The sequence below is a fragment of the Cardiocondyla obscurior genome, linkage group LG25, assembly GCF_019399895.1.
Source record: "Cardiocondyla obscurior isolate alpha-2009 linkage group LG25, Cobs3.1, whole genome shotgun sequence".
Classification (NCBI taxonomy): domain Eukaryota; kingdom Metazoa; phylum Arthropoda; class Insecta; order Hymenoptera; family Formicidae; genus Cardiocondyla; species Cardiocondyla obscurior.
The window spans coordinates 1734915-1751722 of NC_091888.1; the positions used below are offsets into that span (position 1 = coordinate 1734915).

Sequence of the window (16808 nt, forward strand, 5' to 3'; positions counted from 1 at the left end):
GCGTCGAGTACTTAAAGTACTTCGTGTTTACTGCGGGTTCGTCCCCAATAATTAGATTCCTGCAGAACTTTTGGTCTAGTTGCCTCGCTCTTATTATTCTCTCCATTGTAAAGTAGAAATTTCGTCAGAAGTCGCGTCTGCTACGTAATCCCGGAGTTAACATTTAATTATAATAATAACCCAGCAAGTGCACTTTACAATATTGAGATTGTCGTTTCGAGTAAATTGAAAAATACAAAGTCCGCATTGTGGGCCCTACTTTTGTAAACTTTACTAACGACGTTGTTATCCAGTTACTCTATAAAAGCTCCACGCAATCTTCGGGCAATAATTATAAATAATAAATGCGGCAGTCGAAGAGAATTTTGTATCACGCAATTGTCGAAGGTACTCCGACTAAAAGTACAATTATTTTCTCCTTCACTTTCCTTCGATTTTTAAAAATTTTATAACTCTCGTTGGTGAAAAGGATCTACAACTTTGGAGTGGAGAAAATAAAAAATGAGTGAGTACACGTGTTTCACAAGAACAAAAAGAAATAAAATATTTCATATGTAAAGGAGAATATTAAACGTCCGATATGACTTATAGTTCGAATCATCGCTTTTCTACGTTTTCGAGTGTACGGAGAATAAAGCGTGAGCGAAAACGTAATAATAAAAAGAAAAAAAAAAGGGACAGAGAAAAATGATATTTCATCGCCGCGATGCGCGGCGGTTTCACAATCAAGTGCCGTTTCCCGCGCGGATGCGTGGATAAAGTTATATTATTGCTACAGCAGTCCGGCGAGAAAGAACGGCGTTATCGGGAAGGAGGAAACTTTGTGGAAACCGATTAAAAAGTTTGAAAAGCCGTGGATTGCGCTGAGTGGAACGCGCGAGACGCCGAAGAGCGGACAGAATTTTATACGGCTTGATTAATATAAATTAATTACCGCGACGGAAATGAGACACCACGGAGCGGCGCCCGGATGGCGGTCTTTCGGATTCAAATCGCTGGAAATAAGCCGATCGATCGCGTTTAATTAAATACGACGATACCGGAATGCCGCGTCGCCGAGCGTTCTCCCGCTCGATGCCGGAAGTCTTTCCCCGTCGCGCGAATTGCCCGCGACCGCGTGCAATTTTATTATATCTCGCGGCACGTTTTAATAATTCAAAATGACGACGGGCTGAATAATGGAATATTGTAACACACGTCTTTTCCTCGATAATAACGGATCTCCGGTGCGGCGTACTTCAATTCGATCAACTCGCAACCAATCGCCATATTATACAGCGTCAGATACATAATGCATAAGAACCGTCTCGCCAATTTATTTATTTTCTCCCCTCGAACAAAACTAATCATTTATTTGCAACGCCAAGATGTTTTAATATTTGATTGCATGTCTGCGGGATCGAAAGTATCTTTGTGCGAGCGGAATAGAAATACGCGGGATGCAGATGACTATAAATCTTTAGGCGTGGAATATATAACGTATAAAATAGTGAAAGAATGTAATAAGAGCCCGCCGCTGAAATAATTTTCACCGTGCAAAACGTCACAGACAGATTCCTATTTTAGATCCGAGACAAAAAACCCGATGTTAGAGAAAAATCGTTATTTCACTTTTGACGTTTAATAGCGAGACACGACAGCGGCCCGCAAAGCATGAGAACTCGCCGGCCGTTAGATCCGCGATTTAACGTGTTAATAATAATGGATACCGTTTGATTTGACGTAGCGTTAAACTCGCAATCACGGAGCGTTACTGTTAATTAATAAGATCATCACAATTGTTAACTCTGGCATTAACCAGGCCGATGATCGATTTGTTGTGTGTGAACGTTACGCTTAATCAGCCATTAGATTTCGCGCCGCATTTATACAGAGAACAGATCTGTTTGAAAGAGTATAAGCAGTTTATGGTTTCGGCGTGAAGAGAATTAGCAAAACGGGATTATCACTGCGCTTTGATGTATCATTCCTCCTTTGTAAACTGGTTTTCCCAGAATTACATTTTGTAATAGCAATATAATTAAAAATTGAAAAACAAAAAGAAAAACTTAACAAATAAATAAATTTCTGAGAGTATTAAAAATTTTATACCACCTTTCGTTGTATTTAGAAATATCTAATCCTAAGTGAACGTATGTTTTAATCGCCCGTTATTAATTTGCATTACGAGCCGATAAATGGAGTACGATAAACAGCTGAAATTCGTATATTCGAGTTTGCGGCCGCGACACGGATCGCTGATAAAAATTCGGTAGGGAAGAATGCACGGTATATCGAAAGTATTGTGCAGAATTTGACCCGGGCCATTGTGCGAATTTCAAGTTGTCGATGTTCAATAATAGAGGACATTCTTCAAAAACGGACCCCTCGGGGCGAACTTTCTGTCCACGCGACGTTACCATTATTCTCACTTTTCGCTTATTCTTGTTATTAGGTTGAAAGCTGAGTTATCGCACTGTCCGCATTTCTCCTACTCCCCCTTTCATTTTTCGCCGTTCCAGCTCGGTTTTGGCACGTAAATTAATTTGCGTGAAAGAGAAAGAGATCTACTATTCTTCGGAGTTCGCGCGAGATAAATTCGTTCACATTCCCATCTCGTTCGCCGCTTTTTTTACTTGCTCTCCCTCCGTCCGAGTTCAAGCAAGAAATTAAGAACATCGTTGCCGTTAAGCAACATTGTTAGCGAGAATCTGGGTTGTCAAGAATGTTACGTTCAATTTCCTTTTGATTCAGTTAAAAAACGCGTTCGCGAATTTGCACGCTACAGGTAATACTATTTATAGCTGCAACTTATCCAATTATTCTAATTGCGAGCGCAAGGAATTAAGAATACATAACGTCGTTACGCGGTATTACGGCACAAGAGGTCTTTTATAGTATCAAGAATTATGATCAATCTACCATTAACCCAGTTAAAACCGTATCGTTTTCGCGATTAATGTCCCATGTTTAGGTTCTATCTGATAGCGAAAATTCTCTTTAAGGGAAGTTAAGACGTACGTTTAGCCGCAGAGACGATCGCATCGGACTATATATTAAACGACAGCTCTGTATCATAGTCGTATCATAATTTATAATAACGCTCAGCCGATTCGCATTCAGGTTGCACTTGAGTGGTCTTCAATTTCGAATCGCATTAACACTTCTCGTCAGCACAATTCAATATTTCATTACCGCCAGTTCTGTGATTCAATTCACTTCTATCAGCGTATATTCGGAGCCGAAAGCCACTGTGACGGCGAGAAAGAACCTCGCAATTTAACAGATATTAATCTAATCGTTCGTGTTTATAGCGGCTGATATTTGAAAAATCATGAAAGCGCATGCGAGCTCACTGACCCGGTTTTTAAGCGATTAATAAACGCTGAAACACGGGGCGATATTTCGCCACGAGTCAAATTGGTCAGTCGCGTTTAATTAACGGGTAGGCGTTTCCTTCCGCTCTTTTTTTTTTCTTTTTTTTTTTACACGTTAATTCGGGCGCTAAACCGACATTCGGGTTTTTCCAATTATCCGCTTTCATTAAGTTGTCGGCCACGCGGCTATTCTCATTTGCCAGGGGAACGGGGTCAGTTGCACGGTAGTATACAGAACGGTTAAAAAGAAAAAAAAAAAGAAAATATATACTATATATATATATATATATATATAATTTCAACTTTCGTCTGTTAGGACAGGGTGGAGGGTAGTTTTCTTCTGAATGAGATTCGCATGTACAACGAAAAAACCGCAGACTTCTCCCTTATAAACGCTCTCGATTGTTACCGCGAGAAAACGACGTCCCGCGCATTATCACAACAGTATATTTTACTATTGCGTATATTAAGAATTTTATTGGAGCAATTAACATTAAGCAATTTCTGAAAATTAGAATAAACTCTTGTTACCAGTGTTGTGTTTTATTGTACTATTCGTTATTGTGATATTCAACGCTAAGAAGATGTAATCGTGCAAATTAGCGATAACGCTAATTTTCTCTCTGTCTCTTATATTAATGAAACACAGAGAGTAAACGGTAATAAACGTTATATTAAATATGTTATATAATTACACCTCTGATTCCGTCTACTGCACGTGTGAGACATAAGGAAACGTGATTAAATTTAATTAATTCTGCAGAGCCTGTGATAAAGGCCCGTTTAAAATTCTTCAGATCTCACAATTTCAGTTCGCGAATACAAAGTGAATTTAGGAGACTGATGATTAATCTTGTAAAATGGAATTGCATAAAGTGCATAAATGTGATTATAAAACAAATTGGGAGCACGTGCTGTCGTTGTTTTAAAGACACGCAAAAATTTGGACATTTATTCGTCATTATACCCGCTATTACAGTTACTGTTTATTCATGAATGTATTTTGCGTAACAAAATATTGGAATATTAAATAGCCGTGTTAAGCAACATAATATATATTCCACTTTTTTTTTTTTTTTTCTTTTTTAATATTCACCGCGCTCTACATAATAATTCTTTCAATACGTATTCTCATATTTCTCTCGATGATTGCGTTAATTTTACATAACGCTGAAACATAAAAAAATTTTATATTCTAAAGAATTTATTTCCGCGGTGTAATTTATTCACGTTTCGCTCATTCGTATCGAAAAGAGAAATGAATTACGAACTCGCAGAGCTTTTTAAGCTCTCAAGCGGTCATTGTAAGTCGAATGGTGTTCTTAATTAATGCCTTTCAGCATGCTTCCGTTTTGATTATTCACATTTGTCATTGTGTGATTGTATAAATAACGCGTCGACCATTCCGTCATTAAGAACTTCCTCGCTATTGAAAGCTTCCCGAAGAGATATGCCGTAATTTCCGATTTATATTTGACTTCAAACTATATTATTCCGGAGTTTTTCAATTAATCCGCCAGCGTTATAAAGCTGCTGCTGTATATAAAAAAAAAAAAAAATACAAGAACAAAGAATCTAGACCGCTGACAATAAAGAATCGACCAAATCAGAATTAAATCGAGCCGGCAAAGAGATAATCAGCACATTTCAAATTGCTAATCTTAATTAACTCTTTGTCGTAAACGAGGAATATCAGCGTAGCAAAAAGCACTCACGTTGTCCTAAGGCAAATATTATTTCATCATCTCTCTGACGTTGCCCTTTTGCCGACTGCAAAATGCAAATGTGGATAATATATTAATTACTGATGCACTTTCGACGGAGGTTTTGCCGTAATAACCTCTCACGATATTCCCTTTCAATGTAATATCGCGATTCTAAAATGAACCGGTTTATTTAATAAGCCATCTAATTTATTGCAAAACTGCCAGGGCTAATGCCGGCCGAGGGGAGCCCTGTACTTTTACCGCAAATCATCACACGCGGAGGACTTAAAGTACATCCACCGTTTCTGTCGCGCGCTCTGACTTTAAAATGAGGCCGACGCCATACATACCTTGGTTAATTTTGAACACTTTGCATATTCTAAGTGCGCGCCTAACTCAAATGCCGCAACAGATACCACGACACGCGGAATTACGTACAAGGGAAGACGCGTTAGAAAGAAATTCACGGATTTGAAATGCAAATTTGCAGGTGAGATATGCACATGGCGTGAAATATATATTTCGATTAAATTTGTAGTTAGCGACTTTTCGAGGTGCTTTCTCTCTCTCTCTCTTTTCCTCTTTCATTCTCTCGACCTCGATTCACAGAGAGCGCCCGCATAAACGCGTGCTTGATGATAATTAGATATTAAACTGCAGCAGAGTCTCCGGTATGATCCCCATGACGTAACAAATCTTTATCCATAAATGAAACCGAATTTCTCTATCGCCGTTAAAAGCAGGCTGCGCGAATGTCCGTCGTTAACTCGCCGGAGTTATTTCCTCTTCGAGCATACAGTTCTTAACTAGGTAATACGGTAACTTGATAACTTTTTAGGTCTCGTTACGATCGGCGATCATTACGCGTAGCCTCAGAAACTCGCAATACGTGGAGCGACGTTTCTACGATTTCTCTCTTTCTTCAATACTGTAAGAAATTGTGCAATACGTTACTTGTCTCTCCTTCCCTTTTTTTTTTCTTGCAGGGTTCTTTTTTGTACTCTACAGGGTGTCCCAAATAGCATATCGCTCCCAAAAATTGTTAGGATAGAAAATTAGAATCGCAAACTAATAGTCATATAAAATTTCGTAAATTTACCTTCCGTGCTCAGCCTGCCACTTTCTTAACGATTGTTCGCCTGGACGTTTTTTTAATTTTATTCTCAATAACAATTAACAAATTTTTTTTAATTATATATGCTTTGTTTCCAGACTATAAATCCCTATTTATATAGTTTTCAGGAGCAACATGTTGTTTGAAACACCGTGTGTATATCTCTCAAAGGTTTCAAGATCATAGACCTTCCGGAAGAGAAAGGATAAAGAGCATTTTCGACGCACTCGAAACGAGACACGTGTACGGGTAATTACTTCTAATCGGCGAAGACGTAATCAAGCCGGTCAAGTATTGCTAATCATAATTAACGTCTCGCCGTAACCGAGTATCGCTTCGAGATGGTGTGGATGCGATAGAAGTTTCCGATGGCACTATCGATTTCCGCGAGACTATCTTATATTCACAGCAGCCCCGTTTTACTTTTACTTTAATCTCCTCTACGTGAGTTAAATTCACGCAGAAGGGACGCGCCTGACCGGGCTAGTCCTGAAGAGATCCCGACTTTTGTGCGAAAGTACCGGAAAGTACCGGATGCATCATTTTTGGGCCATTTAACGCTTAAGAGCGGAGACGTTCTCTCGCTCTACGACTATACGGTACAAAGTTATAACGGCCGAAGTTTTCTTTGTTTACTCCCGGGAGCTTGAGCTTTATTTCGTTGGGGACGAGGGCAAGGTAGATAGAACCCTCGGCGAGTACGTGTGCACATCCGCATATGTACGCGCTCGTACGTGTGCGCTATTGCGAGAGATTTGATAATGGACGTGAACTGTATCGATTATAAGGTCCAGACCGCCGGCAGTATGTCGTTGTTGAGAACAGAGATAACTTACGGTAAACACTAAATTAAAACGCCGAGGCTCTCCCGTTACCTCAAGTACCAATGCTCGTCGACAAATACAATCGCGCTATGTATTTATTTCCAGGTTGAAAAATATCTTCCGTAAGGTACTTCCACAAGTGATTATAACGCGCGTAAACAGCGGCAAGTCGATTTTTCTATTTCGAGGATGATCGTGATGTCGGAAGAATTGAAAAGATTACGGTAGATCGTAAATCGTCAGTTTCCCGCGAACGTCAAAATCCAATCCAATCTTAATCTCCAATTTGATACAAGCTTTTATTAATTTATATCTCACCGCGGAAGAAAATTGTAGGACAAAAGTAAAGCGATCAGATGCATCGTCCGTCATCGACCGCACCTTATTCCCTTTTAGGGCGCACTTACGAACGATTGATTCCTGTCCACTTGCCATTAAGCTGCGGACAAGTAGTAAAGCTCTAATGGCCGGGCATTACCATTAATGCGAGATCTCGAACAGTGTTAAACCTCTTACGAAGAAATTTGCATAATGCATAAGCAGGTTATATAAGAGAGCACTTCGAGACAGTTCGGCGTAAAGTCGCAATTTTCTTGCATGACCGCCATTACACGTATCTAATTGAACAACACTCTTATGCAAAGGCATTCACGAAATTTGCATACAATAACGATCCTATTATTTTTCATTGCGGAATAACCTTAGCGCGCGGCGAGCTCGCAAACTTACGATTTTCCCCGTGAATTTTCCAACGAAGTGAGATAAGACGGAAAAAATCATTAACTAAAGTCGTTCTTTTTAAATGACCGTTCCACCCCCTCCCGTTGTGGTAAAAGTCGCGTAAATATTTGCAAAATAATCGCGCGGCGATTTTCCTCATTCTATTCGCCATAAGGTCTGCGCACGTTTTACAGGAAACAATAACTCTGGCAAGAAGATGATAAAGTTTGAATTTTGATCGCCGATAGATACAGAAAAGTCATGCTCGTCCCGCAATACGGTTTTATTATCCCTCCCCCACCGTGCAGTTTTATGAAACTGTCGCGCAAACAGGAGACGGTGACGTTGCTTTGAAAGAATAACGGGAGAAATAAAATGCGCGACGCAACGAGCGAGAAGAGAGAAAAAGAGAAAAAAAAAAGCGAGAGAGAAAGAGAGAGAAAGAGAGAGAGACCTCGCCTCCACCCGGTGTGAATAGTCTCTTTACCATTTGCATGGAAAAGCGGAGGGAAGGATGAATGCGGATCTTATTGTTCGGATCGGGCGCCTCGTGGGAGACGGAGGCAGAAGCACGAAGAAGATTAGAGAGAATTCTCCCGGCGGGAGGCAGGTAGGACACTTTATATGCCAGATGTGGGGCACGATAGCATCGCGGTTCGGTCCCAGCCTTTCTTATATTCTCGAAGAATCGTATTGTATTATCGAAAATGTCGATTACATCCGCTGCACTCGAGGAGCTAGCGACAAGCGTTGCGCCGACATTACGCGTCTTGTTAGCCGGCAAATGAGATACCGGAAACGAGAATAGGAAAATTTAACTAGAAACTCCTTTCGACCAGTTGCGCCGTGTCCTCGCGTATCTATTATCCACATGAGGATATCCCACGGTGATCCCTTTATTCCCTTATTATCCCGTTATTCCTATTGCTTTGTTTCAATTTGCAAGCATGTCACTTTTGTCACGACCGCGCGTTATTCTACGCATTGTTGAGCGCAAAGCCAAAGCCCCGGCTTAAACTACGGCTCTTTGCCCGGCAATTAATGCAATTACGCTTCCGGACGATTTGAATTTCCGCAATGATGGTATATTGCGGAGACTGCAATAAGATTGCCCTGTCGTGCTTCATGCTATTCTCCGGAAGAATCTACTAACATCTACCGCGCTAACATCGCGAATATTGCGTTCGCGGATTAAACCGTTTTCTCGTATATGGAATTTCTCCCTTATGAAAGACTTACCCTTCGCAAGAAATATCTTAACGCTAAACTGTAAAAAATAGTTTAAAAAAAAAAATTAAATTAAAAAATTGTCTTTTTTATTCTCCAGACACAAATGCCATTTGCATTAAACTTTACTTTACTGTGCAGTGTGATAATTAAAATGCTATGTAAAAAGACATGAATCTCCGTTGTTAACAACATCGTAAAAAGAAAAAAAGGAACATATATGTCAAAAACACATTTAACTGGCTCGTATATTTGCTAAGTGTCGTTTGTGGTTTCGTCCTTCTGACGAAAAGTAGTAGAAGACACACGGAACATTTCCTTCTTTAATTAAGAGATATAAATAAAAAAAAAAACGAGTTTTATCCCTCAGTCACATCAAGCACCACGTGTTCGAGTCTTATTTTTATCCCTTTTACTAAATTAGATTGTATCTACTTTCGCCTTTGTCCCTTAAATGTTTATTTGTATTGTCGGACATAAAAACGTATATACATGAACATTGGGATTGAGTCGATGGGTTCGCTTAAGTCCAATAAATGTGAGGGATAGTCATTTTTGGCGGATGGAAAAGACGACAATATATATGACACTCCGGATATAATGTTTCAATGAATTTCCGAAGCCTGCAGTGCGTGAAACTGCATTCGGAGAGTAATTCCTCATAAAGACTAATTGGCTTGCTACGCGTTTATCGATAAAAATCAAAAGAAGGAAATTCAAGTAGAAACAAACAATAAACGTTGCAAAATGTAATCTTATCCGTGCATGACGCAATTTGCAGCTAAATCTAGATAAATTGAGTATTAAATTAATTTATAAAGATTTATTTTTAACGTAAACTCTTCACATGCAGTTAAGCGATTTCGTCAAATATTCAGAATGCGATTTATTAAGAGTTAAAATTCTCGACCGTGTTATTGATGATATTTATTGCTAATATACGCTGAGAGTTAAATCGCGGATTTCGCCCCATTCGCCTTCTCGTATCAATCATGTAACGTTTCAGATATTCATCAGATTTCGTAGAAATCTTATTAATGGCGCGGATAAATGCATCGACCGTTTACGCTCGTCATAATTCAACGATAGTCCGCTGTTACAATTCATCGGTACACGCGGACGATTCGGCCGTGGACAAAAGCGACAAGATGATCTATATTCGCCGTGGAGCAAGTTCTAATCGTAAAAGCATTGGGGAAACAATTATCGGAAGGACCCATAAATGGCTGTTTGATCTATCGCGGTTTAATCCGTGAGTTGATCGCATTAAGAACACCACTGTTAATCGCATTAAAGTGAAATACCTCCGAAAATCAACTTACTCTCTTTAATAATCAAATATCATTAAAAGTGTAAACAGAGACGGAGTTAGAGAAGTCACGTTCAAATTATACAGCGAACGCGATGTCGTTTATTTAAAATCCTTTAAAATTATATCGCAAAATTAAATAAATTCTTAATAAAAATGATCATACGAGAACTGAAAGCCAATATCAGCTTTAAGTCGAAAACCGGCTGCTGGAATTACGGTTAAGCGGTTAAGCTCTCCCTCGCTATATCCTTATACAAACTTCGAAAGAATCTGCTTTCAAGTATCGATATCGGTATATGCTTATCCTACAAACTTATATCCTTGTCTTCTCGGCCTTTGAGCCATCTCGTTTGCATGGAGCTAGTTGCGAGAGGAGGGGGAGGGAGCACGAGAACGAGAAAACGCCATCATTTGCGTCTTTAATTTCGAAATCAACATCGTCGAGACGTGCAGTCTTGGAGAACGAAAAAGTTACCGTCAACAGTGACGGTATTTTTTTACATTAAAATATTTTTGCAGCATTGAAACGTCCGCGACGTGACTATTTTTCTTCCCGACCGAGGGGGGGGAGGGCGAACTGTAAATTTTTATCCGGCCCGTTTGAGCGCTCTAAAATATTCCGGCTCGGATTTCGCGACGAACTTATCATTCTGACATTATGCGGTTGCGATGACAACGATGAAATAGTAAGAGGCCACGAATAAAAGTCCCGGGAGAAAAGCGGAGTAGTGACAGTGGATTACGCCGCGCCGAAAATGCGCCCGCGGTTTCCGCGTCCGGGCTGCCTGCGGTTCACGGTTCACAATAAATTCCAGCACATTTCGGCCGCCACTGTTACCTACTTATACTTAACCATTACATACGCGGGCACCATAGAATTATACTCCCCCGGTCGGATGTGGGGCAACTGTGCAGAGCCAGGGTTGTAAAATTATAACGCTCGCTGGCGTTTCTAATTTCGTTGAACGCGCTAACGTTACGCGCAAAACGCTTCGGGTCACTTAAACGGTAATGCACGTGGATGCTACGAGTCGCGGGTACGAAAGGTCAGAGCGTGGCATTGTAATATTACTGGCATTATAACATATATAACGGCAATACGGTGATATTATAAAGAATATTATGTAACGTGTTTTAACGCTGCAACTCTTTTATGTCGATGTTATGATTTATTGTTTCGCGTTTTCGCCGAGTAAAATGTCACGTGCATCTTTCGCGTGAGTTATCGCGTTAAATGATAAAAGCCATTCCGTATTTCGGATTTACGCGCTCGTTAGTGACGCGGTATTTTCCGCCAAGATTTTTTTTTTTTCTTTTTTTTTGCGAAATCAAAACGTGTGTGAACGGTTTCTGTCCTTCCTTATGCGATATTTACTACGTGCCTCGGTACACTTTGTAGCTCGTTAGTCCACGATGCGCCTTTTCAACTTCTCACCATTTTTGCTACACGAGCTTTGGACGTTGTAACGCATACAGTTACAGGGAGAGAAAGAAGATAGAGGAAGAAAGGCACAAAAAAAAGAAAGAAAATAAAAAGACTTTAAAAAAGTACGAAACGTTTCTACAGCTTGTCTATGCTGTCTGTCAGTGGTCTTACTTTGGGAAAGACTAGTCAATTTAAACACGTTGTTTGATTTCATTGTCTTGTAATACGGTCAGTCGTCTTCGCGCATCTCAAGATTGCACCCTGAATACACAATGCTTCGCTTGGTCGAAAAGATGCGCGACGCGAGCGGGTGAAATTCATCGGCATACGTGCACAGTTAACGTAATACCGAAACGTAACTACATCTACTTTGGTATAGCACTGTCATCAATAAAATATCTACATTGTTTATGGTCAAACAGACTCAACATTAAATAAAATATAAAGAATAAAGTAAAAAAAAAAAATGTATTAAGCGAATTAAAGTTTATTAAAATTTAATATAAAATAAATTAGAAGAGTAAATAACTATATTTTCAAAAAATATATTAAAACTCAAAGAAAATTTAGTGAAATTTTCTGAATAAATTCGATTATCTTTTTACCCAATTTATTTTATTAATTTGTCTTTAATCAATTTTATTCTTTATCGAATTATCTTTTTCATTTGAATAACTTTGCCCGACAATAAATAGAAAAAAAAGGGTTCTTAAAAATGTCGATATCATTTTAACACATGAACAGTTTGAAATATAAAGGTTGAATTATTATTTGTTTTTCAGAGGAATTATTTGCCAAGCGTGTTAATCAATAACTTCAAATGTAGCGAAATTATCGTTTTACCAAAAACATTGAGACATTCCTGATTTGTGCAAAATAAATTCGAAGGCGAAAAATCGTTACGTGCATCTATTTATATCGAAATAATAATGTTTTTCAATTCCCTGAAGGGATAGCAAAGCAATTTTAATTGCGGATATTTTATAATGGCACCCTAGGGGCGTGAATGAAACTCGCTTTTATAGATGAGTTCATCGCGCAATGTAAATAACGCTACCGAATAATCCCGTGTGGGATCAATGAATCATCGGATTTATACAAATTCCGCACCCGCATCATTTCGGTTGTATCATTATAATCTTTACACGTAGCATTTAAAGCTCGTTACTTACCCCACGTTTAATAAAAGGATACGAGCGCAAAATGACGAAACTAAAACTCCTTCCAATTCATTGAAACTCAATATTATAATATTGATACAAATAATTATTTTAGTAATTTATGCAATATAAATTAACGATAAACAATTTTATAATGCAACTTTATTTTATTTCTTTACGTGGGTTTTCAGATTTTTTTTAAATTTAATTATATCCAACTGACGCAATTATTTATAAAACAAATCAAAGTTTTCCGACGTATTAATAAATGTCCAAAATAGTAATATGAAAATTAGTAGTACTATGAAAACGTATGTCCGATACAAAAAGCGATTGATGAATTCACTTCTGACAAAGAAGAATGGGACTCATTTGCGGCGAGCGGTTCTCGATCTCAAAGTCAGAAGAAAAATGGATTTCTTGTACCTACCATGGAGAATGGACATAAATGTAGATCCACCTGTACAAATGAAGACCCATTTTTCACTTGGCAGCCCTGTGATTTCGCCAATGACTTTTTACGATAACTCGACCGAGGTTTGCGATAACTAACTACAATGCGATATCAGGCGTTACATACCGCGCTACTCTAAAACCGATAAATCATACCCTGTACCCATTTTTGTAAAATATCGACCCAACTTATAGCTGTCTCGAGCGCTTTATCTCAGAAACATTTATAGGGCCGACACGGAGTATTGACGTGACTAATTTTTCGACGTGCTTTCATATCGCAATAAACTTTTTACGACGCTCTTGTACACCGAGAAAAGATAATGGCAGATTATGAGAAGACGGCGGATAAAAAATTTGAAAACCGTTTAATCAGAAATCAAATATACTTACGCGTTATATATTTCAGTACTTAATCAAACTTGAATTTTATTTACGGCAAAAGAGTTCTCATTTTACTTTCTCATAAGGTGCCGGGAAATTAACTGATTTACTTCGTAATTTACGTGCACAATCTCGAGTGATTAATATTTCATTTTGCCTTATGGTAGCTACATAGATTTCATAATTCTCACTTACGCAACACCGTGCAATTTAAAAGGATGTTTTCATTGCATTTTAAGTCTCGACAAAGGGTGCCCTGACCTTTTAATCATCGCGTCGGGGTGTCACAGATTCTTGCCTAACAAACCGAAGCCCGCCCTATCGTCCCTCCGCTAATCGATAAACATAATTATTCTACGTCAGTTTTATAACATAAAAGTACGGCGGAAACAAAGCTTTGTGGATCGAGACGTAGAGCGAGGAAGAAAAAGAAAGCCAGAGGAATCAGCAGCCCTCCAGCAAATGGCTATAGATCATAAGCCGCCGGGCGACGAAGATTGATTAGTACAGATTCATTTGTTCGCCGAGTTTTTCTTATTAACTCACGCCAATGGATGATAATGTGATTATTATTCCCGGAGAATTTTGGTACTTTTAATGAACAGGTAGATTTGACAGAGAGATTATCCAGCACGTACTAAAGTTCACTAACAAGATCATTATAAAACTCGTTAATGCCCTCGTGTTACCAGCGTAATTATTATTTTTACAACAGCGGGGATTAGACGAAGTCATTATTCATAGGTCTCGCTAATAGGTCACTGAAAATTACACTAAAATACCAAATGCTAAATCGCCGATAAATGAATAAATCATTATTCGCAATTGACGTAACCCACAAGCTTACGTGCGGCACGACAATTACGCTGCATTGTAATGCTCTATAATAATATGGTAACAAGTGCAATAAATTTGTTAAAATTACATGCCGCCATTATTAATGTTAACGTTAATCCTGAGCAATATATTTATGCGTTTGTTATCGGAGCTCTTACTTGATTTGGTGACCGCCTTTCGGCGGTCTCTCCCGGTTTGGGGGGCCCTCCCTAGCGGTCCCCGATTTGTGCTTGCCGGCCACTGAAATCCAGCGCTGTAGCAGCTAGAAACCAGAGATCCACTGTCGTTAAACTGCGGTTGCAGCGCGCGGCGCGACGCGGCATGACGGTGTGCGAGGACGGCGCGAAGAAATTTTGGGAAATCGCGAATTTTCGTCGCCCACGTCCCACGTAAATCGTCATCGCGCGTGTCATGTACACATGATGCATGAGTGTGTCGTGTAAATTTAAACGCACTGTCACGCGGGGGAAGCGGTCAACCTGGACGCCCGGCGAACGCGACAGCCGCTGGCGTTCGCGACGTCGGTGAAAGTGAGCCGATTGCATTTTGGCCGGGTTACAGGACGACTGTCGCGTAGAACTCCGCGTGATTAGTGGTCGAAACGTTGCCAGGATCAGGGCGAGAGAAAAAAAAAAAAAAGAAAAAGTATAATAAAAGTGCTTTGGTTATCCGAGGGCTGACGGCGCTGCACCGATGGTTCTAATTAACGTAATGGCGCCCGGAGGCGCCGAGTCTCTGCGAATGCCGCTGAATCTCGCGAGAGAGGAAAAGAGAGGGAACCTTGTAATTTACGTTACGATCGTATTCCGATGTTACGTCGTCGCGTGAGAACTCTCGCGGTTGTACCGTCGCGAAACCGAGCGAAACCTTTTTTTTTTTTTCCCTCTCCCACAATTTCATTAAAAAAGTGATTTCGGTTTCAAATGACGATAAACAGAGCGCGGTCGCGGCGCGGGAACGTCCACAGTGGAAACGGTCGACGTTAAATCAGGCACCGGGACGCGCGTATCGCTTTGTACCCAGAGCGATTGGCTTCGCGGCCAATTTTTAAATAAACGCGCAAGCTCGTATTTTTTGCGCCGTAGCTTTTCGCAGACTGTAATGAAAGCAGCGTCGCTCGTCGAATTTTGCGTAACGGCGTGATATTTCGTTTGGAAATATTCATATCGTCGTTGTTTGTCAAATTATCTCGCCCAGTTCAGCCGTTCGATTTTCCGTGCGGGACGATCATGAAATTTACGATTCTCATATTGGCCATCGTAAAGCGCGTGCACCGATGCGCAAAATTGTATTTATTTAAATTCCATTTATTGCCGTTGCATGGAACTCCAATGACAGATTGTTTAACAAATTTCGAAGGCACAAAGGTGTGCACCGTTTGTCAAATCGTCCGAAGTGCATCAACAAAATTGACGGAACTAATTTCATTAATTAAAAATTTTTTTCGCATTTTTTTTTCGTTAAACGATCGTAATTGCCATTGAGATTCCACGTCATTTCTTTCTCGTTGTTATTAAAAGAATTACACGAACAAGTCGCGCTTTTAGCAAGTGGTAAAATAGCTTAGTGCTCAAGACTCGCGTTCACTTCTTCGACGTTTTTTGGACTCGAGCCAAACGGAAACATATGCTTAGGGAATCGTGCCGATTATCGGGCAAATTAGATCCGTTAACGGAAAAACAGCGAAAAACGCGACGAATAGCGCATTCCCCCGCAGTTACGTGCGTATCGATCCCCGTGTTTGACAATTTTTCCAATCACTTTTCTGCTGTTTCATGACGGTGTTGATTTCCCAATTGATATCGGAAATCAGACAGCCGTTCACGACGCTAAAAAAAACACGATAGCAGAGCACTATCATACGATCGTACGATGAATCGCAATACTGGCGATCAACAGGGATTGCGTTGTAAAAAAAATATAAAATAAAAAATAAAAAATAAAAAATATAAAAATTTGAAAAGTGCATTGATGAGGACCTCCGTCGCGACCATCGGCATATATGTATATACAACGATGGAAAAACTGTAGCGAGAACTTGGAGACGAGTAATTGGACACCGAGTGGCCATATTAGAGCACGCGGAGACAGACGGGGATAGAAGCGGCGGAAGGGAAAGGATGGACCGAGAAAGCGAGGGAGGAAGAGGGACGAAAGAGATGAAGAAAGACGCGGAAAGCGAAGTTGGAATGAACGAATCCGGTGCAAGAGCGGATAAGTCGAAGAGCAAATGATACGAGAAGGAGATGCGGAACCAAGACTGAATTTTTAAACAGCAGAAGGGATGCA

The 16808-nt window shown here is 39.9% G+C and overlaps 1 protein-coding gene across 2 annotated transcripts in view; it reads right to left on the reverse strand.

Moving 5' to 3' along the window:
• Tn (tripartite motif containing protein thin) overlaps positions 1 to 16808 on the reverse strand; it is a 58598-nt gene that overhangs the window by 39625 nt on the left and 2165 nt on the right. For both annotated transcript variants that reach the window (XM_070672359.1, XM_070672358.1), the window contains exon 2: positions 14678 to 14781. In XM_070672359.1, the coding sequence (XP_070528460.1) occupies positions 14678 to 14781 (104 nt within the window). The remainder of the gene's footprint in view (positions 1 to 14677; positions 14782 to 16808) is intronic.